The sequence below is a fragment of the Crotalus tigris genome, unplaced genomic scaffold (genome assembly GCF_016545835.1).
Source record: "Crotalus tigris isolate CLP2741 ecotype Arizona unplaced genomic scaffold, ASM1654583v1 scf7180000017933.3771270, whole genome shotgun sequence".
Classification (NCBI taxonomy): Eukaryota; Metazoa; Chordata; class Lepidosauria; order Squamata; family Viperidae; genus Crotalus; species Crotalus tigris.
Genome location: NW_024096726.1, coordinates 3372862 through 3399632, shown reverse-complemented (window position 1 = coordinate 3399632; position 26771 = coordinate 3372862). Strand labels below are relative to the sequence as shown.

General features: G+C 35.5%; 1 protein-coding gene across 10 annotated transcripts in view; it reads left to right on the top strand.

The window, feature by feature from the left end:
- Positions 1-2719: 2719 nt before the first annotated feature.
- The window catches only part of NMNAT3 (nicotinamide nucleotide adenylyltransferase 3), a 37300-nt gene continuing 13248 nt past the window's right edge, over positions 2720-26771 (top strand). For 2 of the 10 annotated variants that reach the window (XM_039344679.1, XM_039344689.1), the window contains exons 1-4: positions 3032-3294; positions 8627-8691; positions 16731-16873; positions 26073-26256. In XM_039344679.1, coding sequence (XP_039200613.1) covers positions 16765-16873; positions 26073-26256 — 293 coding nt within the window. In that variant the 5' untranslated portion in view covers positions 3032-3294; positions 8627-8691; positions 16731-16764. The other 8 variants (XM_039344681.1, XM_039344682.1, XM_039344680.1 and 5 more) reach the window with 8 other exon arrangements.

The window sequence follows — 26771 nt, the reverse complement described above, 5'->3', positions numbered from 1 at the left end:
CAAAAACATCTGCCAGACTATCCCACCTCCTTTACATGGATGATCTGAAGCTGTATGGAAAAACATCATCTGAAATAGAATCGCTGCTCAACACTGTCCGTATATATAGCCAAGATATTGTAATGGAGTTTGGCTTGGACAAATGTGCCACACTTACTATCAAACAAGGAAAAATAATGAAAACTGAAGGAATCAAGATGCCCCACGAAAATAACATTAAGAGTCTGGATGAGGAAGAGTACTACAAATACTTGGGTATCCTTCAAGCTGACAACATCAAGCACACTGAAGTCAAGAAAAAGATTAGAGGTGAATACATCAAGAGAGTGAAGAAGATCTTAAAATCCAAACTCAATGGAGGAAATACCATAAAGGCAATCAACACCTGGGCAATCCCAGTCATTAGGTACACAGCTGGAATAGTGGACTGGACTCAAGCAGAACTAAAAGCAATGGATAGGCAGACCAGAAAAATAATGACAATGAATCATGCCCTTCATCCACGCAGTGACATTGATAGACTTTATCTACCAAGGCAAATAGGTGGGCGTGGAATGCTACAAGTACATCAGATGGTTGAAGAAGAAAAAATGGCTTTGGAAGAATATCTGAAGAAAAATGATGAAGATGCACTGAAATTAGTATATCAGGAAGGCTTACTAACTACTGGAGAGACCAAACTGGCCTACAAGAAAGACCAAATGAAGAACAGAATAGAGGCATGGGAAGACAAAGCACTACATGGCCAATACATGAAAAAAATAGCTGGGAAAGCAGATAATAATAAAACCTGGCAATGGCTAAGAGCAGGAAAATTGAAGAAAGAGACCGAGGGACTAATTATGGCTGCACAAGACCAAGCCTTAAGGACAAATGCATACAAAGTCAAAATTGAGAAGACAGCAACAGACAGTAAGTGCCGCCTATGCAAAGAAGCTGAAGAAACAGTGGACCACTTGGTAAGCTGTTGCAAGAAGATTGCACAGACTGATTACAAGCAGCGGCATGACAAAGTAGCAACAATGGTGCATTGGAAGATCTGCAAAAAATATCATTTGCCTGTAAGCAAAAACTGGTGGATCATAAAATAGAGAAAGTCATAGAAAATGATAAAATTAAACTGCTCTGGGACTTCAGAATTCAAACAGACAAGCACCTGCAACATAACACCCCAGACTTAACAATTGTCGATAAGAAAGACAAAAAAGTCTGGATAGTGGATGTGGCAGTGCCTGGAGATAGCAGAATAGAAGAGAAAGAACTGGAGAAGATAACAAAATACAAAGACCTACAAATAGAAATAGAAAGACTGTGGCAAAAGCAAGCAAGGGTAGTACCAATAGTCATAGGCTCCTTGGGTGCAATCCCAAAACAACTGGAGCACCACTTGAACACCATTGGCATTGACAAATTCGCTATTAGTCAATTGCAAAAGGCGGCCTTATTAGGAACTGCTTCCATCCTGCGACGATACCTGTAATACCATCAAACATCCACATCTGCCTATCCCAGGTCCTGGGTAAGGACTCGATAGGTAGACAAAATGCCAAATCCAGTCTGAACATCTGGCTGACTGTGCGATGAATGATAATAATAATAATAATAAAGTTGGAAGGGATCTTGGAGGTCATCGAGTCCAGCCCCCTGCTCAGGCAGGAAACCCTACACCATTTCAAATAAATGGGTGTCCAGTCTCTTCTTAAAAACTTCCAGTGTTGGAACATTCACCGCTTCTGGAGGCAGGTTGTTCCACTGGTTAATTGTTCTAACTGGCAGGAAGTTTCTACTTAGTTCTAGGTTGCTTCTCTCCTTGATTAGTTTCCATATTCATTCAGCTTGGAGGAAAGTATCAGGGATATTGCTACAGGGCTTCTCCCAGGTTTCACATTATTCAATACTTTTATAAATAATTTGGATGAGACATCTGAGAAGTTATTTATCAAATTGCAGATGACACTAAACTGACTGAAGATCTAATGCTATTAAGTTAAAGGAGATCTAGATAATCTTGAGCAATGAGCTGAAATGAATAGGATAGAATTTAACAAGGAGAAATGTAATGGTAGGAAAAATGAAAGGGAAAAATTCAGGGAGGGAGAAATCTGACCGGGAAATAGTATGTGTGAAAGTTAAATAGTATGATTTAGACACTAAAAAGTCAAATACTATCTTGCCTTCATCAACAGGAACCCAGAATCCAATTACAAGAATTAGTTCACTCCACTCTGCTGTTCATACCCCATTTGGAGTATGCAGCTCTTGAGTACCCCAGTTTAAAAAAGGCAATAACAAATTGGAGCAAGATATTGAGAAAGTCAAAATTGAGTTCAGAAGAGGACTACCAAATAAAACAGCTAAACGATTTGAGTATGTTTAGCTTTCAGAAGACTGACTGAGGGGAGATAATATAGTAATGTGCAAATTTATTTGACCCAGATGGAGTAGACCTAACCTCTATTGCCTCAGAGAGCAGAACCAAAACCATTGGATTAAGACTTATAAGAAAATAAGTTCAGGTTAGACATCAGGAGGAACTTCCTGACTGTATAAACCAGGGGTAGGCAACTTTGGCTCTTTTGTGCTCTGTTATATTTCTCTTGTTTGGAAAAAAGTACTGGGTACAGCGGAATCAGCGCGTACTACAGAATTTAGAAACAATTTTTGCACTCCGCGCTGAACGCTGAAATCAGAAGCGAGAAAAATAGGTTATGTTAACCATGCCTTAAGTTAAGTTTGTTTACGTTCAAAAATTCTGCTCTCTGGCTCGCCTCACGCAAACTCCACCCCGCCTTGCCTGTCCGGGAGCAGCACCACTCCTCGAGAGGCAGAACTATATTCAAGTTCGGGAAGGTGAAAAGACTCGGCGGAGGTTAGTGACGTTGACGCTGGCTGGTAAGGGAGGACAAGTCGGTTCAAATCTTACCTCCCGCTTGGGCGATTCTGGGTGCGGAGTCGAAGGGGGCGGGACGTTCGTCGCAAGGAGGCTTCGGAAAGCGGGTTTGTGATCGTGCTTTCCCTGCGTTATGTAAGCGGACCGGCTAGGAAGGGCTGTTCTTCAAAAGTGAAAATAAACCGTTCAGCATCAGGGACAAGCCTTTTCCCCTGATCCTGAGGGCCCGCACGGGCTTGGATTTCCACTTGACCTTTTAAACTTAAAGCTCTCTCCCTTTAGGTCAGAGGCAGCCTGAGAAAGTGACGGTTTCAGTTTAGACCAAAAAGAGAACATTTAAAATGAACTACTTTGCTGACTTCTGGGATTAAGAGGCAATCTGAAGAAGAAACGCTTTCATAAAGGTATGGGGCTAACGGCTGTTAAAGGCCCCGGCACTTCAGTGGCCATAATACGCCACTGTGATTTTAAAAAATGGCTTTTCTCATTTGGATTAATCACTTTTACAAGGACTTCTCAAGGATAAGAGAGGTGAATTCATTTAAAATTTAGAGCCCAATCGATTCAAGCTGATAACACATTTGCTGTAACACATTTGCTGTTTATTTTAACTGATTTTTAATTGCATATTTTTGATATCTGTGCACACCAGACCTTACTGCAGATTGTTAGTACCAATCTTTAGTACAAAATACAAAGCAAAGTGGAGATTGTCATTATTGAAGTTATTTAATTTCTCAATGCTATCTGTGATGTTAACCAAGCTTCTATATTGTTTTACACATGTTTACATTTATAAGTCATTGAAATATTATCTATTGAATTAATATCATCCATTCTGTGCAGCATATGCTACCTTTAGAGTTTTCACTAAAATAAAAACAGGAAAGAATGAAATATAAACGTTTTATACAAATTATGTCTTAAAGATATCTGCTAGCTCTTTCCATGTTTAAGCTAGTGAAATTTTTATAAGATCTTGAGTTCTAGAATTTGTTTGTGCAGAATTAAAAGAGTTTGTAGATGTAGTTTGATACTGCAGAAAAGGAAACACCTTAGTTCTTAAAATCTTAACCCAGTGATTCTAGAAAGGCTAAAAAAAAGGAGTATTTCTGTTTGGGGGTAAAAATGTAGGCTGAAAGTTAGCCTTATCACTGCTTTGAAGGTGGGAACAAATATTTAAATGCATAAAAATGATCTGAATCCTTTTCTACACCAAGCCTTTTTTTAAAGGAAATTGAAAATTATTTAGTATTTTAAAATACAATCTTTAGTTACTGAAAATGCTTTAGTTACTGAAAATGCTTCTCTCCCTATTCATTTAATTGATCCAGCTCATACCAGTCAGAATACAAAGGTATCTGTCTGTCCTCTATGCAAAATCTGGATTTTTTACTTGATTTAATATGACATAGAAGTAGACACTCTGGCATTTATTAAGAATATTAGGGCCATTTACTAGTGATTCTCATCTATTCTGCTTGCTAAACTGGTTTACCATGAAGATAAAAGTGCATTAGGAATGTAAAATAATACTTCATCACTGAGAATTCTGACTTGGTGGTAAGGAAAATATTGCTTCTACAGTACTAAATATTGATAATATCAGAATTACAACCCTTCTTAGCTAAAAGCTACAGATCCATTGATCATAAGTTTTCTTACATCCCATATAATATTATTGTTGTACATGCTGAAAAATCACCATCATTTTAACCTGCAAAGTAAGTGATTATAATACGCATTATTTCTAAACTATCTGAATTCTTTTAACATACCATGGGTTTTTATATCATTAATTTTATATAATCACACTCTTGGCTGGTTGCCATGTTATGTTTGTTGTACCAGAGAGATAAGATATGAAAAAAAAAGCCATTTTGTTAGTAACATTAGCTTCAACTGCTTTTTTTGTGGTGATGGAAAAGTACTGGAAGTATCTGAAGGTATGCTATCTCTTGTGCAAAAACATAATATTAAGATAGCTCAAGGATTTCCAATTCATTTATTTAACATACCAAGACAAATGGTGATTTCCCTGCTTGAATTAGGTTTCAAATATTTAAAAAGGAGAAATGCATAAAATGCACAGTTTTTGGAGGGTTTTTTTCCCCCAATCCCTTAATTGCAGTGCTTCGGACTTCATATGGCGGGAGGAACAAGGGAGGGAAACTGAAGAACGGAATAATTGAGAACATTTCAAGCTGCTACCCAGCTTTTTCTTCCATAGAGATGTATTGGGATAATTTTTCCTGGGTTTTGTTGTTATTTTTAATGCAATTTCTAGCTATATCTGGCCTGTGTTCAACTCCATTTGTTTGCCACTTCACCAAATTTACTCTCATTCTTTTCTGTTGTGAGAGACATTCTGCTGATAGACAGATAAATAGTATATACAGACTATGGGCAATCTTCATGATTTAATTCTAACATTCCATTGGGTTGGAAAGAACAGCAAAGTAGGGAAAATGGAAAGAGCATGAATTTAGATTTTTTTTCCAATCCCCTTACTAGCAGTGGCTATAGGAGGCAGCTGTATTTTCTTCTGTATAAAATAATACCTTGTGTCTACTGCTTTGTGTACACTGGGAAACATAGGAGAGACATCCTGAGACATATTTCTTCCATAGAAATATATTGGGAATTTTTTTCTGGAATGTTTTACCCAACTGATTCAGCCATATCTGATTCATTTTCAAATTTAACCTTTCTTTAGTTGGCCTCTCACCCAATACCTATTCTATTTTTGCTGACACTCAGACAGATTTACAATAATCTTCTTTATATTGGGTGACTTTTGAGCCACACTTTCTTTCTCAGGCCAACCTACTTTACTGTTGATGTAGAAGAGTACATGCTATATATTGGGCTTTTTAATGAATGAATGAATGATACGGTAATTAAATAACAGGAAATAGATTATTTAAAAAATGGCAAAGCTGCAAGTTTACATAGTGTGATTCAGAAAATGTTAAAAATTGATGGGACAATATGTTTTGTTTAACTCATGTGTGGATTCTGCATCTGGCCTTGATGATTGGAATAATTCTATTTCTATTCCCTTCTAAAGAAAAGGTAACATGTGAAACTTCTTTTTGTGCCATATCCGTTATCGGATGTTGGTGATCCTGTTTTTATCAATAGCTGCACAAAAAAGTACTGCTGAGTTTTGTTCAAACCAGTCCCTTAGATAACATGTGAATGCAAGAACTAAACAGTGGATTAGCTTGTTAATGCCAGCATGGGAATTTTTGATGAAAAGATATAATAGATGGGGTTGAGCAAAATTTGGAAAGTGCAGAGCAAAGGTATGCGGACCAGATTTTATTCTTCCATAAACATTATTATTTAAGAACTTTTTATCCCATATTTATTATTTTTATAAATAAATTAAGGCAGTTAACATATATAACACTCCCTCCTATTTGGTCCACGACAACAACCCTGTGAGGTGGGTTGACTAGAGAGTGATCAGCTCCAAATCACCCAGCTGTCCGTCATGTCTAAGGCAGGACTAGAACTCATAATCTCCTGATTTCTAGGTTGGTGGCTTAACCACTGAACCAAACTGGCTCATTTTTTATTGAGATATACTGTATATGAGCCCATATTTGCCTTAAAACGTACTATAGTACTGTTAACTTGCAAAGACATTTCCCATATTTGGAAGAATCTTCACAACATACAGTTAATCCCGAAAAATACTAAATGTTTTTAACATACTTAATAACACATAGTTGCAAAATGACTTATTTTTATACATTTGTTTAATCAAGACATTGTTTCTTCTTTGCATGTCTTTGGAGAGCAGGTGCATTTGTATCCAGTTTTATGTATTGGTGTAAATTGTCATGGTTCTGAAGCAATTTTTGATGTGGCTTTCTTCTGCATCCTTTGCAAAGGTTTTTTGTATTGTTAGGAATTTATATAGATTCCCTGTAGTCCCAGGAAGATTCCTTTGTCATGTTTCTGAATCATTTTAGAGTTTCTTATCATCTACAGATTGTCCTTGTTTAGGGATCATGGTAATTCAATCAGAAAAGTGGTCACTAAGTGAAAAATCACATGACCACAAGTGCTTATGATTTTATTTCAGCTTTCCTTTGCTTTAATATCCCAAACAACCACATGAACCCAAATGACAGGGAAGATTTCCAAAACTTTACTCATGAGGAATCCAGGTAAAAGGGCAAATCTTGCAGCCCTTTTTCATCACTCCTTTGGAATGCTCACCCTGGTGCTGGGATAATTAACAAGAAGATAATTGATGTTTGTATTTACATTCATTGGATGGGAAATTATTACAAGAGAATAAGTGAGTATACAATAGGGAATATACAAAGGGTATACAAAAGCCTTTGGTGTGGAACTGATTAGGGTCTTGTCAGTGTCAGGCAGCATTATGCGCCAGCCCTAGGGTTCTAATCAATTACTTAACGTCACAGAGCTGAGCTTGTTAACTTATGGTTAGAACCTTTTAGGAATGTGCTACACTGCCAAGAAAGCAGCTCAGAAAGAGATGGCTTGCTTAAGCCTTACCCTCTGCAAGGGGTGGGGAAACAGGTCAAACAGAACATATTCTAAGCCACAGGTGTCAAACTCACGATGTCATGTGACGTGTCGCAAAGTATCGTGACTTTTTTCCCATTGCCAGCAGTGGGGTGGGCGCAGTTTTGGCGTGACGCATCCTGCCCACAGGCTGGCAGCTTGACATCCCTGTACTAAACTGACTGCAAGGGTGAACATGTGACAGAGAGAGAAAGAGATGCTGCATAGCTTGTATATGTGCACCTTTTTCATCACTATCATAATTGAAAGATCGTCAAGACATTACCTGTACATCTCTCGATCTAAGGCTAAATTTTGTTTTTAATTTTCAGACTGCTGGCTTTGAGATAAAATCCTGTCCAACATGCCCATAACCAGTGTGTCCCACTCTAAGTCAGCCCCTTTCAAATGCAACCATTTTGTACAGATCCCATCTGATGCTTCTGGCTTTTGTCTCCTGTGATTCATGGATTAGGTTTCTCTTGGACAGAATACTCATCAGATATATCCACACTTGGATTTATCCATCAGTTGGGTAGAAATTCTGTTACGGTAGGGATGGACAAAATATTGACTTTCCAGTCTAGCCATCCAGCAGTCCTGTTAAACTCAAAAGTGGAAAGATTTTCCCCATATCCCCATATCAGCTTTAAACTGCAGTATAACTATATACATAGGAATTACCCAAACTGCAAGGTAGTTCAGTCCTCTGGCAGATGTTTGTCCTTTATAAACCACCTAAGATTTTCAGTAATTAAAATCAATTTAAATCAATGTTTATCAACCTTGGAAATTTTAACTGTAGACTCGGCTCCCAGAATTAGCCAGCCAGCATGCTGGTTGGGGAATTCTGGGAGTTGAAGACCATACAACTTAAAATTATTAAGTTGAAACAACTGGCCTATGTCTAAAATATAGACTTGTTTCCAGTATTTAGTCTACCTTTTTTAGTAGAAAGTATATTCCCGAACTAAGTCCTGCTTGTTTTATTTCATAGTTCTAGCTTACTATAATAAGATATTCGGATCTTCCTTGCTTAGCTCCAAAATGGGATAACATTTCAATTACCGTGGTGAAAAATAGATTGATGTAGCCCATCTTTATGGGAAGAGGAACTTGAGATTTTCTGAACCAGTTATCCCCCTCATATAATTTTCTAATTACTATATCCCACATTATTTATTCTAGATGTCTGTTTCTGGAATATTGCAAAGTAGAGAAGAATTACAGTCAGAATTTGGAAGATAAAAACTGTGAGTAAAGAAAAGGTTAAGCCTTCCCAGCTCCTTTTTATTTAAAATTCACATTAACTCTGTCTAACACACACTCATATAAATCATCACAGGGGCTGTACTGCATTGATGTGTAAAGTGTTGTTTGCCACTGAATAGTATTATAAAACAAAATTTAAATTTTGTCTCTCCTGCTGCTATAGATGCCTTATATTAATATGTTGCATTCAATAATTTCTTTTCTCTGCAGGTGTTGGATTACTGATGGAATTCATGGTTCAGCCCTACTAATTTATGCTCACCATGAAGTAGAAATTATAAATAATTATAACAGGAAAAGAAGAATTTGCAGTTAGGGCAAAGAACATCAAAAGATTTTAGTATGAAATATATTGCAAATAGTTATTTATAAATTTGGGGGTTTTGTCCAGAGATTTTGAAAATTTAAGAGATCGTCTTCAAATTGTTATACATTATTGCGTATAATTATTTGCTTTTTCTGATTATTGAACTCTTATGCCTAACTACTGAAAATTAAGATTCACTGATGTGTCCATCCTTGTTATTAATTATATCCTTGCGTCCTAGGTAGGTTCCATGGCAAACTAAGATAAACTTTAATAAACTCTTTTTATCTAAGAATGTAGTGCCATGTTCACAAGGATAGTTCCCATTAAATCTCACCCACATGCAAGACTGTGATTGCATAATTATCTCTTTTTTTTCTTTAAAATTAGCCAAACTTTGCTATGGTCTGTATTACTGGGCTTGAGATAGAAAGATCTAAAGTATTTTTCCTTCTGTTTTTCCAGGAGGGAGAAATTGTTACTAAATGGGTTCAGAAATCCTAATAGAAAGATGGATTGTCAGTAGATTCAATCTGACTTACTGTATGTACATTTTATAGGAGAATCCTTAAAGAAAAGGATCTGCCAAAAAGCTTTTAAAGTGTTCATCCATATAGTGTATTTAATATGAAATACTATACCTATGTCAAAATTAATTAACATGGTAAAGTGGTAAATATCACTTTGTTATTTCTTAATATTTTCTAAGGGTACATAGGCTTAATTTGCTTGATTAAGCCTCTGAGGTAATGTAATAATGTATACCAAATCAGTATTGCATCTGGTGTGTTTTTAAAATTAAAGTTAAATGTTTAACTACATTCTGATTGGTATTTAGTTTGTTAACAATTGACATAAACATAAAAACAGTTGAATATCAAAGACATTTGTGTGCCTATTATTATTTTCAGAGGAATAGTGAAAAGTACATGTAAAAATATATGAGAGAAGTGTTTGGAATAGGATTCTTAAAAGTATACTCAAAATGGACCCCAGTGTGTTCATTGTGGCAAAAATAGCTGGTGGAAAATAACTCTTTTCATTGTGACTTGCGTTTTCTCCCTAGCCAGATAAGATGCCATGCTAAAATAAGAAAGCTTGCTATCTCTACTAGTCCACTCTTGCAGCATAAGTTTTGAAATCTTTGGTGAAGATGGGAAAATCTAAAAGCAAGATGCAACTGTGCTTATGTCAGGCCTGTCCCAACTTGGGCTTTTAGGAAAAAAATATCCTCGACTCCATTTGTAGCGAAAGGTATACTTTTACTAAAGCAAAGTGGTTACAGCATAACCAAAGCCAGAGCTGAATATTCCTGCATACACCCAGTGATTCTCCCCTCTTGATCATTTCGTTAATGTCCCAATAATATTCAAACTAGGTATTTTGGTAAGAGTTCTAAAATTTGGGCCCTCTTTGGAGGCCATTTGCATTCCATTCTCACGCCTAAGTCATTGGATCTTTCAACCATTGTCTCTTATCTCGGGCTGGCACCTCTGATTCCTTATATATGTCCATTTGCCCAACTCCCACAATAGAGATGATAAAAAACACAATTTGCAGTTTAACACAGAAAACTTTTAAAAACCTTTAATGTCCGCTCCTAACATTACCCTACTTTCTCCTCCCTCCTTTTATGTCAGGATGCCATCATAGCAAAGCAGAGCTGAAATAGTGTGATGGCAGATCTGGCAGTTTTGATCAAATATCCAAAAAGAAAATTTAAATTTGCTATTCCCCCCAAGTTAAAATTAAAGTAATTTTACAATTAAATATAGAGATGAAACTCTTGAGTTTGGAGTATTTGTTTTAAATATATTTTTGGAGTGTTAAGCTTGAACTAACATTGTCAGCTAATCATATAATGTTAAACTGGAAGCAATCGTACTGTTCTACAGATAATTCCTTTCTCAATTAACCTCTTGGACCTTTAATATTAATGATAGAAAAATAGAGTATAAGTTGATTGTTATGAGTTATGCCCATGGATTACCATTTACTGATTAAAACCGCTGCTTTTTATTAAAAATACAAAAAGGCCATTGGTCTGTCTGCAACTGAAAAATAAGTATCAGAGCTTTGAACATATAATCACATTTTAGCAGTATTTACTTATATATGCCCATCTGGCCAACTCCCATGATAGAATGATAAAAAACATAATTTGCAATTTAACACAGAAAACTTTTTAAACTTTTAATGTCCACTCTGAAAAGATTTTGATTTAACTATCCATATCATTTTGATCTATTAATGTTAACACCCAACTAAGTCTACATATCTGATTTTGAAAAAGTGAATTTTTAAATTTTGTAACAAATTTGGGAAAAAGAACTTGGACATAAACACATGTCTGAATTCATAAACACATTCTATCTGAATGTTTAAAATATTATAGCTGAATTATAATTTCCATATTGATCAAACTATGTATTTGTAAGAGGTTTTTAAAAAGGGGCACAAACTTGCAGATTGTTTTTCTCTAAATTATAGTGTTTACTATTGTGATGTTTTAGATATGTAATTTATGCATATTCCCAGTAGATAAAATGACATTGGTTTAACAAATTATACACATGCAATTCTACACAGACAATTCCAAATGGAGCCTTTTTAGAGTCTCTTAATCACAGAACATTAATACTTTCTCTTCAGGCATGACTTGTATCCTGACTGGGGAGGGTGGGGGTGGGAAGAAGAAAAAATAATTCCTTTCTAGATTCCAGAATTTTTGTTGGCTATTAGTGATGTTCTCTAAAAGCAGCCCTACTTTCTTCCACCTAATCTTTGAGCAAACCTCACCCATGGTTTTGCATATTCCTGTTGGTTCTACAGCTATAGACTCCATCACCTATGCACAGGCCATACTGTGCAAAAGCGGATCCAGCAATGTCCAACAATCTCCTCCTTCACAGCTTAACACCTCTGTTCTTTAATATGTTTTCAGCTATGGTAGATATGCCTGCATTCAGGTGTTTCCATTAGGCCTGACGCTTCTTGATGTTTACATGACTCTTAAGTCTGGTTTTGCCACACAGGGAAATTACCTTGCTACAGGAATACTTTTCCTCTTCTTGGTTTATCCTGTCCCTGCTTTTAAGAATTCCTTTTTTTCTGGATATTCTTCCATGCAATTGTCATATTGTGGAAGATGAAAAATGTACATGAATATTCACAATTTTGCTGTTTATGTGTTGTGGAGAAGTATCCCTTAAGACATAGATTATGATTAGAAATGACTGATGTGAGCTTAACCAGTTTTACATATATTTCTGGGTAGATTAGCAGATTTTAGAGGAATAAAACAGAATTAGTTGGTATCCAGTATGATTACATTGCTCAAACTATGTAAGACTTTCCTTGAGTAACCGTTCTATGAAACTTAACTTATTTTGCAGATTAGAATGGGAGAAAAAAAAATAGAACAATGTTGAATATTTCTTAATTTAGGTTTCTGACCAAAACTTCTCATTGTTTATTATTGCTTTGTGACCACCTAAGGAGTGGGCAAGTGTCTAAGTATGGTCTTTGGAAAAAATACTGTTACATTTGAAGGGCTCCTGGCATTAACTTTACATAACTGTACAAAAGTTAAAAAAAAACTCACTCTGTTGTCAATGTATTGTTTTACCCGGGTTTATTTAATGCAAGTTGATTCAACATCAGTAAATCAGTTATAGAATATACAAAGTTCATGAAGAGAACAAATATTTGACAATATGTGGCACCAAATAGCAATTACTACTGAGCTATACGTTAAGGAATATAACTCAAAAACCTTAAGTTTTCCTTGTCTGTGCAGGAATAATATGATGTTGAAGTCTTTAAAAAAACCCTATTTAACTTCTAGAGGGTATTATATGTTAAGACAGTGCTTTAAACTTAAATAAAAAGTTAGCACTAAAGTGAAAATATCTTATATGAATGGGCCTAAAACCAAGGATGGACTTCTACCCCTGAATGATCCAAACAAATAAAACCAGTTATTCTCTAACTATTGAATGTATAATTCAATAGTTGTATAATCTCTAAAATAGTTAGTTTCTGGGTCTGCCAATCTACAATTTAACTCTCTAATTGTATGTAATTGTACGTAAGAATAGTTTAGCTGGGTGAGGATGCACCCAAGGACTGCACTGGAATTTTGGGGTTGCAATCTAAAAATAGTAAACTGGGACAAGACAAAACTGATTTCATGTCATTTGCACTTAAATTCAAATAAAATGAAGACTAGATATGCAGGAGAGTCCAGATTTTAAATACCTTCGAATAAATACATGTGCTTAATCATCATTTCAGTGTGAACACTTATAATTCTATACCATTTTTGAGGAAGTGAGTTGTGGTATTGAATATACTACTGGTCTTTCTTCCTAATCATCTGTTCATTATAGTACACCACATTCATTCACTGAAAAAGCCACACTGCAAATAATTATTTCTGTGGCCATCTACACAACTGGGATTGCTAAGTAATAAATCTGTTCTTCTGGGGGCAAAATCAGCAGTTCCTCTCTCAAGTGCAACTCACATGATTAACTTTGTAGATATTTCTAACTTAGCCCATGGATTCCATTGTAATCAGTGGTGGGATTCAACCGGTTCGCACCACTTGAGCAGAACCGGTAGCTAATTTTTTGTTGCCCAGGCCCAGAATGGACCTCCGGAAACAGCATCCACACAAAGATCTGGTTTTTCACATACTTGAATCCCACCAATGATTTAATATGCAGTCATTGTAGTGTTCTATTTGTTCCAGCCAAGAGCCTTTGTGTAAGTCTTAAAATAGACTTAATATAATTCATAAAACAAAAAACTATCCCCTTCAATCCTCCCCAAAACAAAACTTTAACCTTGGATCATCACCTTGCCTTTGAATACCCGGAAAATAACTGTCCCCAAATATCTAATATTTGCATATCCTTGTATTAAGATAAGAAACCCTGAACAGATTTTGAGATGATCTCATGTGAGATTACAACTCTTGTACAATTTCCCTCTGAGCAGTTCTTCAAATTCAGGGGATGGGTGATTGTAACGTGTGATAATGTTCATTGTTGCAAAAGGGTCCGGTTCAAGGTGTTGGTTTTGACCTTCATTGAGGGACCGCCTCTTCCCAATTACATCTGGCCATCCCCATCCCATCAGATCAGGCAGAAAAGGTATGTTGTGAGTGTTATTGTTAAGGAGTTCCATCTACCCTGCTTTCACTCCACCCAATTTCATGGCAACAGCCCCTGTTTAAGCAAGAATAAAGTCTTTGCTTTCTGATTAAAATAATCAGAATCTGTTTATGCACAAACACTGAGGACCAGTACAAAAGGAGGACATAAAAGGAGAGGCAAGGACAAATCAGTTGGCTTGCAGTTCATTTCAAGATCTGAAAAGATCACTTAATACATTATGAAGAATGTGATGCTTAAATCAGACACCACTTAGAACTAGTCTATGACTATTTCTCTCCCTTTCTGCAGTATTTTGACTCTCTTTGGTATCAGATAATGGGCTATGTATATTACCTGCTTTAATGTTTAATTACATAATTCACAATCTTTACTGTGTTATTTTGTGAACCTTAAAATACAAGCATTCACTTATGCATTATTTATAGACTAATACTGGATAAAGAAGGTTAAAGTTGGTTAAAGAAGTATGAAATAAGGATGGTTTATCTAGCTTTCCTCACATACTCATATAAAATATTGTATAGATTCTTCCTAACCTTTCTTTAGATAGAAATGTAATGCCTCCCACAACTGTTTTGGCTCACAGTACTGTATTAGTCAAAATTAAATACTTAAACCAGGGGTGTCAAACTGCCGGCCCATGGCCTGGATGCGTCATGCGGAAGCCGCACCCACTCCATTGCCGGCAATGGCAAAACAGTCCCGATATGTTGGGCAATGTCATGTGACGTCGCAAGTTTGACATGTCTGACTTAAGCATGCAATATCATGCAAAATGAATAGCAGCAATATAGCTGGAAAATTTGTGAACAGTATGCTCAGCCTGTGATATTGCAGTATAGGATTTCTGGAGCCATGTGGATGCTTAATTTGACATACTTACTGAGCAGAAATGAGTATTTTTAGCCATAGGCTTTCTTTTGCTTTCTTCATTGTTGTACGCACATTATCAGTGTTCTGCAACTACCAAAGAAAAAATTATATTTCTAAAGTATTTCTTTAAAGCAATAATCCTTATAACTGTGATTCTTTCTTTGATCTAATGTTCTACTTCAGTGTCTTTATTTAAAATACAATGGATTTTCTGTAGATTACTTATAAAGAGATGTCAATATCAGAATAAGCAGCAGCCTCTAAGCCATGTAGCAACAAACTGCTTTCTGAATATGAAGACAGATGAAAAACAGCCAATAATTTGCTTATCTGAGGATTCTAGGGACATTTCTTTTTTTCTTTTCTGTTTGAGAAGAATCAGTGCCATACTAACAGTTGCAGAGAATATTGTTGAATAACAGAAACAATTTGGTATTCTGGGCTTGAGGTGAAAGAAAATGATATACTTTTCTTTTGTATTCTTAGCATAGTTAAGGAAACATTCTCAGAAGAAAATAAATAATCCAGTCTTGTCTTTAAACGAAGAAATTCTATTTTAACTTGTGGAAAGCTAATTGCAGAAGAGGTTTTCCTTATATTAGATTTCCCTGAGACCTGAAAAGTATCTCTCCTCACTCTTGCTTTTTTCTTTGTTATTCTATTATTCAGTCTTATAGATTGACAGAATTTTATGTAGAAGTCTTTTGGGTATATTGATGGATATAACTTAAATGGGTTATATCAGTCTATTTCAAGTGTTCCTACTATTTCCCATGTTCAGAATATGCTATTTCTGTAGCCAAAGCTTCACCATCTACTAAGAAAAGAATTAACATCAGGCTTGATTTTAAAAAAAACCAAAAGTTTCTGGAAATGCAAAATAGCTTTAGAATTAACGCCTAAAGGAATGGGACAAAAAGGTCAAGGAGAATTAATTGAACTTGATAGATATGGCAGGCTGAAAAAGATGAAATGCAGATAGAAAACTGGGGGAATGGAACAATTCTTCGAATCCTTATGTGATTTTGTTTCAGGTACCAATTATCTGAGCAACTGTGCAGAATCATATAATTGACCAAGTACATTTAGAGAATCAAATCCAACTGCCTGCACAGTGCACAAATTTTAAAAAATCAACCTCCATATGAATTCATTTGCCTGTCTGGGTAATTTGTACCATTATTGAATCTGTTGTTAATTTTTTTTCCTAACATTTAATTGAAATCTGCTTTCCTATAACTTTTCAAAATTCTTTGTCCTGCACTATGGAAAAATAAGGAAAAGATATCGACTTTCTTCTGTATGACATCTTTCTAGGTGTTTGAAGAATGGTTATTATGTCTAATACATCTTTGTTTTCTTCTTAACTCTAAACATACCCAGTTATACCCATACTAGTCATCTGTAAATCTTTATTGTCGTTCTCTGAACCTGTTATCATTCTTCTGAATTATTTTGACATCATGGTGCTGATAATTGTGAACCTTATCTGTTAAGCAATTGCAACTGGCAGGTCCCAGGAGGGGGTTCTTTCTGCCATGGTGCCAGCCTTATGGAATCTTCTTTCCCTGGAAGTCAGGTTATTAATTATTTATTATTTTCAGAAATAATTGAGAAACCTGAATTAATTGTTACAATTGTTATTTTCTCCTTTCAGATGAGTGATATGCTATTGAAAATTAGTTGGTTCAATGAAACATCTGACACCCCTCATTCTTCTTGCCTGTGGCTCCTTTAATCCCATAACAAATATGCACATGCGCTTATTTGAACTAGCAAGAGATCACCTTCATCAAACAGGTTAGTTTATTTAAAGTCTCCAAAAACTGAGTGTGTTGCAATAAGGAATCATTTGTATCTCCAAAAATGGAGCAACATTCCACATTGTTTCAACACATTTTAATTTCTGTTAATTAAAAGTTCAAAACTTAGACCAGCTACTTCACAGCATCTAAATTGAAAGTTTACACATTTACTCCTTCTTGAAATAAAACTGATGATAAGGAAATATAAAATTGTTCTCCGTCAGTATAATTAAGTTTTGCCAATGGTTCAATAGAATAATTGCAGACTAACTTGTGATGAAAGGGGTCTTAACTCCTCTCCCAGATGCTCTCTCTTTTCAAGGTGCCATGAAACACTTAAACTGCAATGTCACATCTGTATGCTAATTTTATCACTTAAGTAAAGAAGTGATATAGTCTGCAATTTTAACTAGGAAGAGAAATCAGAAAAAGCCCCTATATATTCATTATGACTTTGAACTGTTTCTTCAAAATAGAAAATACAAAAGAGGAAAAACCATGTTTTAGCTGCTTCTGTGTTCTGCCGTAATGAGATCCAAGTAGCTAATGATCCAGGTAGTTGACTGGGCTATATTCACTCAAGCACTAGCAATGATCTAAGATATGGATGAGCAGGTTCATTCAGTCTCAATATCACTGATAAATGGACTGTAAGACATGAATGCTTGGAAAACATCAGGAAATAGTTCACAAGCAATAGCAGTCAATGATGAGCAATCTAGAAATATTGTTTTAATAGTATAGTGATACATAAAGTCATTCACAGTTAAGGCTTAAATTTCAAGGTTAACCAGAATCTTATAGTTTCACTTTTCGATGGTGATGCAAATAATGAATATATTGATATCTCTGTTAGTTGTGGAAATAGAAGATAATTCTTACAATGCTAGATAAGATTTCAAAGGGAAGCTATGTTTTTCCAATGCATTCCTTCTTTAAATTATTTTTTATTCTTTTGTTGACTCTTATTGATGGCACCTGGTAATTGAAGATTTTTCTAAGAATAGAACACACAGCTATAATGAGATCCTTTCAGTGTTTAATGGAGACCTTTCTATTTTCACTTTTGCCAATATTGGTCTCTCTTTATGGTGTTACAAGAAAAGGTTGGTATCTAAATCATGTTTAAATATCTTGTTTTTTGTTAATATTAGATAGACATCTTTGCTGAAAAGTGGCTTTGTCCTGGAAAAAATAACTGAATAAGGGTCTCAGAAACTGCTAGAATCAAATGATACCCTGGATGTTTTCCTGCCTAGATGACTTAAAGTGTTTTTATATATATATACTCAAAGCATAGAACCTATACTGTTTTTTAAAATTGTTGTAAACCTTTTTTCTGTCCACTCAGAGCAAGCTACTCATTTTAAAAATATTTTTATTGAGGCAAGATAGAGAGCTAGATGGAGCTATACAAGGTTCTTACAGATGTTTTATTCTATCTAATTCCCATGTGTAAACAGAACAGTGTGGAAATGAGATTGTTTTGAAATTTATTCGATCTCTCATCCTGCAAAGACATGGGCTAGTGGTAAAGTATATTCTCTCTTAGAGTTTCCTTTGAATTATTTACTTTTAGGGGATAGAAGAAAGATTTGTTTCATATTACCATTTAACATAGTATTTCTTTCATTATCTCTAATTTCTGTTAAGGAACAAAAACTCAGTATTTCTTCCATTATCTCTAATTTCTGTTAAGGAACAAAAATAAAGTTCTGTTTTATTCATACCAATGGATGAATTTTATGTAATGATTTCTTAAATATAATGGATAAGTCTATATCTTAGTGAATAATACATACTATTGTATTTTATTATTAATATGCAACCTTATTTATTTTCCATGTCGTATGCTTGTTTAGGATTTTTTTTTCAATGTGATTCAATTTATTGTTCTATGAATGACTTTTAGTACTGACTGATGGTATCTGATGCCAATATCTTTTGGCAATCTCTTATGGCTAACACTCTCCACTCATGTATTCTTCTGAACATTATTATCTTGCACCACTTGCTATGATTTAAAGATGTCAGAAATGATCTATATATTTTACCTTTAATGAAATCTTTCTTGTAGAATGAAATCATGGGAAGAATGTAAAATGCATTTGGGGAGAAAATACAGGACTAAAGAGTTGCTCAGCTCTTTATCAATTGAGATGGAAGCTAAATGTATGGATGTAACTATTCCAAGACTTGATCAGCAAGTCCTAGTTGAAGTTGAAAGTGTTAGATCTGACAATATTCTATTTAAAAAAGAAAACTCTTTCCTTCAGTATCCTCTCTTTTATGGAAGGAATAAATGTTTACACAAATGTGCCATAGCATTTAATATTTTAAAATAACAAGAAAAAAGTCAAGGAAACAGTCGGTCCACTAAAGAAGAAGATGGTAAGGAAGTAATAGGCAGTAGAAAACAGAACTTTTTGATTCTTTCTTTGCATCAGTCTTCACACAAAAAGAAACTATAGCCCAGCCTACCAAAAACATAACTGTAAGACAGGCTAGAAATAAAAATTAAAATAAGAAAGAAAACGGTAAGAGAACACTGACCTTGATGAATATAAATCACAAGGACCTGATGGATTACATCCCAGAGTTCTGAAGGAGCTGACAGATATTATCTCAGAACCATTAAACCATATCTTTAAAAATCCTGGAGCGCTGGGGAACTACCAGAGGATTGGAAAAGAGCTGATGTGGTTCTCATTTTCAAAAATGGGGAGAAAAAACAGACCCAGGAAACTACAGACCAATCAGGCTAACATCAATACCTGGGAAGATACTGGGAAAAAAACATCAAAAAACAGATCTAGAAACATCTAGAAACAAATAAAGTTATAATTTGCAGCCAGCACAGGTTTGTTAAAAACAGATCATGCCAAACCAATATTATTTCATTATTTGACAAAGTGACTAAATTAGTAGACCAGCAAAATGCTGTGGACATAGTATACTTAGATTTCAGCAAGGTGTTCAACAAAATACACCACAATTTACTTCTTGATAAGCTAGAAAAATGTGGGATAGACAGCATCACCACCAGATGGATTTGTAACTGGCTGACAAACCATACTCAACAAGTAGTTCTTAATGGTACTACATCTACATGGAGGGATATAAGCAGCAGGATACCACAAGGTTCAGTCTTAGGGCCATTACTCTTCAATATCTTCATAAATGACTTAGATGAGGAAATAGAAGAGGAACTCATGAAATAAGCTGACAGGAATAGCCAACACCCTAGAAGACAAGCTCAGGCTCCAAAATGATCTTAACAGACTTGAACAATGGACCCTATTCAATAACATGAAATTTAATGTGCAGAAAAGCAAGGTTTTACACCTAGGCAGGAAAACCCAAAGGCACAGGTACAGAATAGACAGTAACTGTGAGAGAGATTTTGGAGTCCTAGTGGACGATCACTTAAATGTGTGTGGCAGCAGTATGGCAGTGTGTGGCAGCAGCCAAAAAAGCTAATAAAATCTTTGGTTGTATAAACAGGCAGAGAATCAAAATGACATGAAGTATTAGTACCGCTTTATACAGTAAAGCCTTAGTAAAGCCACACCTGGAATATTGCATCTAGTTTTGGTCACCACATTACAAAAAAGATGTTGAGACTTTGGAAAATGTGCAAAGAAGAGCAACTAAGATGATTAAAGACTTGGAGATTAAAACATATGAAGAACGATTGCAGGATTTGGGTTTGGCCAGTCTAGAGAAAAGAAGGATTAGGGAGAACATGATGCAGTATTCCAGTATTTGAGATGAGGAGGGGGGAGGGGTCATCTTATTTTCCAAAGCACCAGAAGGCAAGACAAGAAACAATGGATGGAAACTAATCAAGGAGAGAAGCAATCTGGAATTAAGGAGAAACTTCCTAACAGTGAGGACAATTAACCAGTGGAACAGCTTGCCTTCAGAAGTTGCAGGGGCTTTATCACTGGTCACAGCCACCTATCTGAAATAGTATAGGGTTTCCTTCTTGAACAGGGTGTTGGACTAGAAGACCTCCAAGGTTCCTTCCAGCTCTATTCTGATTGATTGAAAATTAAATCTTACCAAGAGTAGTTAAACCCATACTCTGTATTGTGAGATACTCTTGGCATATAAAACTATTTGCTGTTAGTTTTTCTTTAATATTATATAATTACTAAATACATTCAGTTTTAGAGGTAGCATTTGCAATGTAACATTTTTCAGATTCTTGTTCATATTGAAGACTTCTTTAAAATTTAAAAGCTATGTATCTATGTAATTCAATATTACAACACTACCTTAATATCTAATTCAGTTGATGAAGAATAATCTTATAATGTCTAATATAGAAATACAAGAATGGATTTAGCTGGTGCTTGACACATTCTGAATGCCATATATTTATATGAGCTCTTGTAGATATATTAACATTTTTGGACAGACACATAGACACACACAGACACAATATTGCAAGACCATATTTAGAATACTAAAATCTCCCAAAATTAGATGATAGATTATTAGATTATTACCCATGGAACCCCAAGAAACATTTAGATTGTTATATTTTTGTTTTTCATGTAGTATTTTGACATGTTTGTATTGTAATCAAAAGGATGGCACATATTGTCACTAAATAGACATAAAAAAGCTTTTCTAACGGCAAGATGTAATTCTGATAACAACCATATTAGAAATTGCCCTTTAATCCTCAAACAGATGCTAAACATCTTTTGAGATTTCAGGTAACAGGAAGGAAATGGTCTATGTATTACTATTCTCTTCCTCATTTTCTCAAGGATTCTATTCTTGAGAATACCATTACATTCTATTTAAACCAACAGCTACTGTATGTAAAGAAAATGCCTGATCCCAGGTGCCAGGTTGGTGTTAGAATGTATTAATGTCATAGCAATTGCTGGCATCATTTTTTTTTATTTCCCATTACAGAATGAATGAAACTTGGAAAAATTAAATACTGCATGGTAAGATATTATCATGTAATCTAAAGAAAAGATTAGAGCTTCACTTAATAACTCTCTTTAGTCTTGCAACAGAATCATCCTCAAACTTCTGAAATGCAGAGGCTTCTATAAACATAAATTTAAAATCCTTTATGCAGTGGTGGGATTCAAATATGTGAACAACCGGTTCTCTGTGTGGATGCCACTTCTGGAAGTCCATTCTGGGCCTGGGCAACAAAAAATTAGCTACTGGTTCTGTCAAAGTGGTGCAAACTGGCTGAATCCCACCACTGCCTTTATTTTGTGTTTATACTTGGTTTAGCTTTCTTTTTAAAAAAAAACTGCTTAATAATGGAAGGTTGGTCTCCAGAAATTACATCTAAAGCTCTAATAGTATGCTTCTTGTTTTATTGTGCACTCTTTCCTCAAAAAACCATCACTAGACTTCTAGAATATCTCCAGCCTTCCCATTTTAAGGGAAATATGTGTGTTGATGACATCCAGCTGTACTTCTCTGACTTTAGCTGACTAAATAATGCTATTAAGTCCTGTCTCAGTGTCTGAAGACTGCAATGTATGTATAGGGAATAATTGAGCTCAGATCAGGCCTAGCAAACTGAATAGCTTTAAGTTTTAGGTTTTCTGGATCCAGTTATTTTCCATCTTTAATTCTGAATGAGATAACACTACTTCAGGTAGAACTGGCATCCAAACTTGTGAATCCTCCTAGACTTTCAGCAGCTGTTCAAGGCTTTTTGAAAACTTTATATAGTACACCAATGTATGATACACCAATTTCACTCCTTCCTGTATTGAGAGACACTGCACACAAGACACTCGTGCTTATGAGTAGATAATTGTAATATGATATACATATGGCTGCCCTTAAAGAATATCCGGAACTTGCAACTAGTATAAAATGCAATGGTATGAGAAATTATGGGTGTTCTTCAATATATCCATGTTACACTTTTGTTACATGAGCAGAATTGGCTTCCAATAGCTTTTGAGGTGCAATACAAATGCTGGTTGTCCTCAGTAAAACCATTTAAAAATGGGCTAGGATATTTGAGGGACAGCATGTCTCCAATTGTTTCTAACAATATCATTAGATCTTCATGTTGCTCATCCTGTTGCTTGAAGAGTGCCATTTAGTGCGGAGGTCACCAACCTTTTGGGCACCAGGGACCGGTTATGTGGAGAGAGGTTTTTCTGTGGACCAGAGGGGACATGGTTTTGTGTGCTGCCTGTATCCCATGGATGGGGCTTTGCTTGTTTGTGCAGCCCTGTTGCTGGCATGCCACGGCCCAGTAACAGTCCATGGACTGGGGGTTGGGGACCCCTGATTTAGTGGGACTTGGGAAGTGTGCCTTCTCTATTGTAGCACATGCTGTTTGAAACACTATTTCACTAGGAGAAATGTCATGAGAATTTGGAAGTGGTTGAACTGATGAGCTGTGTAATTTTGTTCTGATTTACCCTTAAATGCTATTGTTTCCTTTGTTTCTGTTTTCATGTGCTTTTATCATCTTTGTTATTTGTTATTATACAGTGTTTTTATTGCTTAGCTACCTGAAATTGATTTACAATGAGTGGCAAATAAATCAAATAAACATTTATGCTGTAGGCTGGGCTCACTTTCTTAACTATTATCTTTGACTGAACTCAGTGAAACTTATGAAATGAAATTTGTATTGCCCATTCTTCCATGTTGTAAATTCTTCTTGGTCTTCTATGTAAAACCCCTGGTTATATTTGTAATAGCTGCTTAATTATCTCCTATTACTACTGCAACATTTATCCCATTGCTTTCCTTGGTTTGCCCCTTAAAGGAGGATAGTTTATTTAACAATGTTTTTGCTTCCTCTTTGCTATGTTCCACTATAGCTACCAATGCAGACTAAATTAAAAGATCAGGAAGCCCTAGCCACTAATACTCAAGGAATATCAGCCCTCTGAGAAAATTGCTGGATAGCCTTTTTGTATGTGTGCGTTAATTTGAGATATCTAAGTCCAAATGGAAGACAGCAGAACAGTAAGCTGGTACCATGCATTCCTGAAGAAAATGTTAATTAAGATGAGAAAAATTTCAGTATAGTAGTCCTCAATTACCAATGGTAATTGGAACCAAGAACTTGGTTGTTAAGCAATACACTCGTAAGTTCAAAAATCATGTGATTGTGCTGCTTAATGACAGCAGTTCCAACAATCACACTTGCCATTATTAAGTGAGTACCCGACTGGGTCATTAAGCAAGGACCTCATGTGACTTCCAACTTCTTGCTTCCTCATTGACTTTGCATGTGGGAAGCTGACAGGAAAGATAACAGATTGCTATCATATGACTGCAGGCATACTGCACCAGTCATATATATAAGATCCAGTCATAAGTATTACTTGTTCAGTGACCAATGAGTGGTTCGTTAAATGAGGATTATTTTAAATTGTACACTTCAGTGACTTGATGGAAAGATTATGTGTGTGTGTGTTCAGTAATAATTAAAAACCCAAGTTGCATAGTATTTTCTTTGAAAAACATCTTAATGGGTGGTATAGATTTCTCATCCATTCATAGTACCAAGCTGGACAGACTAATGTTAAGTAGGACTATGCAAAGCATTCAAAACACATTTTGCCTTGTGTGTTAAACATGACAAGTGAAGCAAAAAGCAAAGGAGCAAAAGTAAAGTGAGACAGACAAGGACAGTTTTCCAAGTAGCTATGTGAACATCTCAAAAGCTGCAGCTACTTTAATGATTCAAAGAGAGATGGTTCATTTCTACAAATATATGTTGCAAAGCCTCTAAAAATATCTCTATAAATAAGTTTGGCGAAATCGCTCTGACCTGAATAATATCACAACTGTTATTGTAGAAACATTGGTAGGAAGATCTGCTGTTTTAAGTCATGGAAGAAAAGTGAGCTAAAATCTAATATTTATTTTATGACTTAGATTTATCTAACTTGAAATGTAACTTCAGCTCAATTTGGGGAAACAGGAATATTATTTCAGGGAGTTTGGTTTTCCTCTATATGTTGCTGTTTATCCAATTTTATAACTTATAGGGAAAAAAGTGTTATTAAACATCACAGTGACTTTTATTTATCTGAATTGTGAACTTTAGCATCTGCCTTGAAGTAGACATTAATTAATTACATTTCAGTACATTTTTGAAGATTCTTGACTTTACCTTTTAATTAACATTGTCACTCATATAGATAGAGAGATGGCAGCACATAATATTAATTAAATTAGTCCCTTGTAGCTCTTCACACATGGTCTAAAAATCTGTGATAATTACTTTTTTCACTGGCTAACACTGTTATGAAGAAAACATTTTAAAGCACAGTACTTTATAATAAGAACAAGAATTTAACAAGAATGCATTCTACAAGAAGCAAATAGTTATTTGATAAAATGTACATTAGCTAGGCTATCTTGAAGCTGTTCTTATAGTTCTGGTACATATTTGAATTACTCATTAACCCAATCTTAAATTGTTCTAATCCTATACATGAGAAATATTTCCATTTGCAGAGTGATTTATGATTATATGGTCTTCTTTTTAGTAAAGTCACAGGGACAGGTTATCTGCAGGACCACCTCTCCCTAATGACGTCATCTTGTCCTAGCAGATTGGATATGGTGGGCATGCTCCTAATCCGTCTCTTAAATATTGTCTTATTTGGAGATCTGAGGATCATGCCTTTTCCATGGCAACCCCTGCCCTATGAAACACTCTTCTCCCTGAAGTTTGGCAGGCCCCCACCATCCTAGCCTTCCAAAGAGCACTGAAGACTGGCTTTCCCCCCAAAATGCTTGTTGGATAATCGTGTTTTTATGGTAGATTGCTTGTTAAACTTTATTAAGGTACTATTTGTCATTTTAATGTATACGTAGATAGGGGTGTGTGTGTGTGTGTATGCACACATACATTACATACATACATACATTTTCTTGTGGGGACAAATTGTAATCATCCTAGCATTCCTAAAGTTGCTGAAGATGCTGTTTTAACTGTTGCTTGGAGCACCCAGAATTCATTATAAGATGGATGGCTATAGATTTTTAAAATAAATAAATAACTTAATACTTCAGTAATAGAACTTCCAATAGTTTAATTGCAGAAAAGAAGGAACAATCATTTTTATTGTTCACACAGTGAAGAATTTCTCAGTCTGTCATTTATCACTATTATAATAAAAGATATAAAACATTGGATTGTGTGTATTTTTTTCTCTATCAAGGAAAATACAATGTGATAGAAGGTATAATTTCACCAGTTAGTGACAACTATGGGAAGGAAGGATTGGTTGCAGCAAAGCATCGGATTGCAATGGTTCGGCTTGCAGTTGAGACATCCGACTGGATCAGAGTGGATCCTTGGGAAAGTGAGCAAAATCAGTGGACTGAGACTCTCATGGTACTAAGGTAATATTACTGATAGTTGCTGGCACTGATAGTAGAATTTAATCAAATATTTTAGTAAAAGATATAATCCACAAGCAAAGGAGGTTGCAAACTTTATTTTGCTTGGAATAAAACAGATTGTAAGTAAGAGTCCTCTCATATATAGAAGATAGACTAATAACTTTCACCACTTTTAACACGCCCTCCTCCTTCAATCAGACATTTCATTTTTTTAAAATTCTTATTCTTTTAAGAGTTGACTACAGGTAATCCCCGAGTTACAAGCGTTCACTTAACGCTTGTTCAAAGTTATGTGATGAGCGCCTCCTAGTGCTTATGAGCAAGTCCCGAAGTTACAAATATTGCAGCACCATGGCAGTCGTTCGCCCTTACAAGCAACTGCAGTGACTCTGCAACATTCACCCTGGTTATTCTCTCCCTCCCCACCCCTGCATCTCCCTAGGCACCAGGCCTTCAATACTCAACCTGTGAAGATCGAGATCCTTCACTTTCTTGGCTGCTCCAGGCCTTTGGTG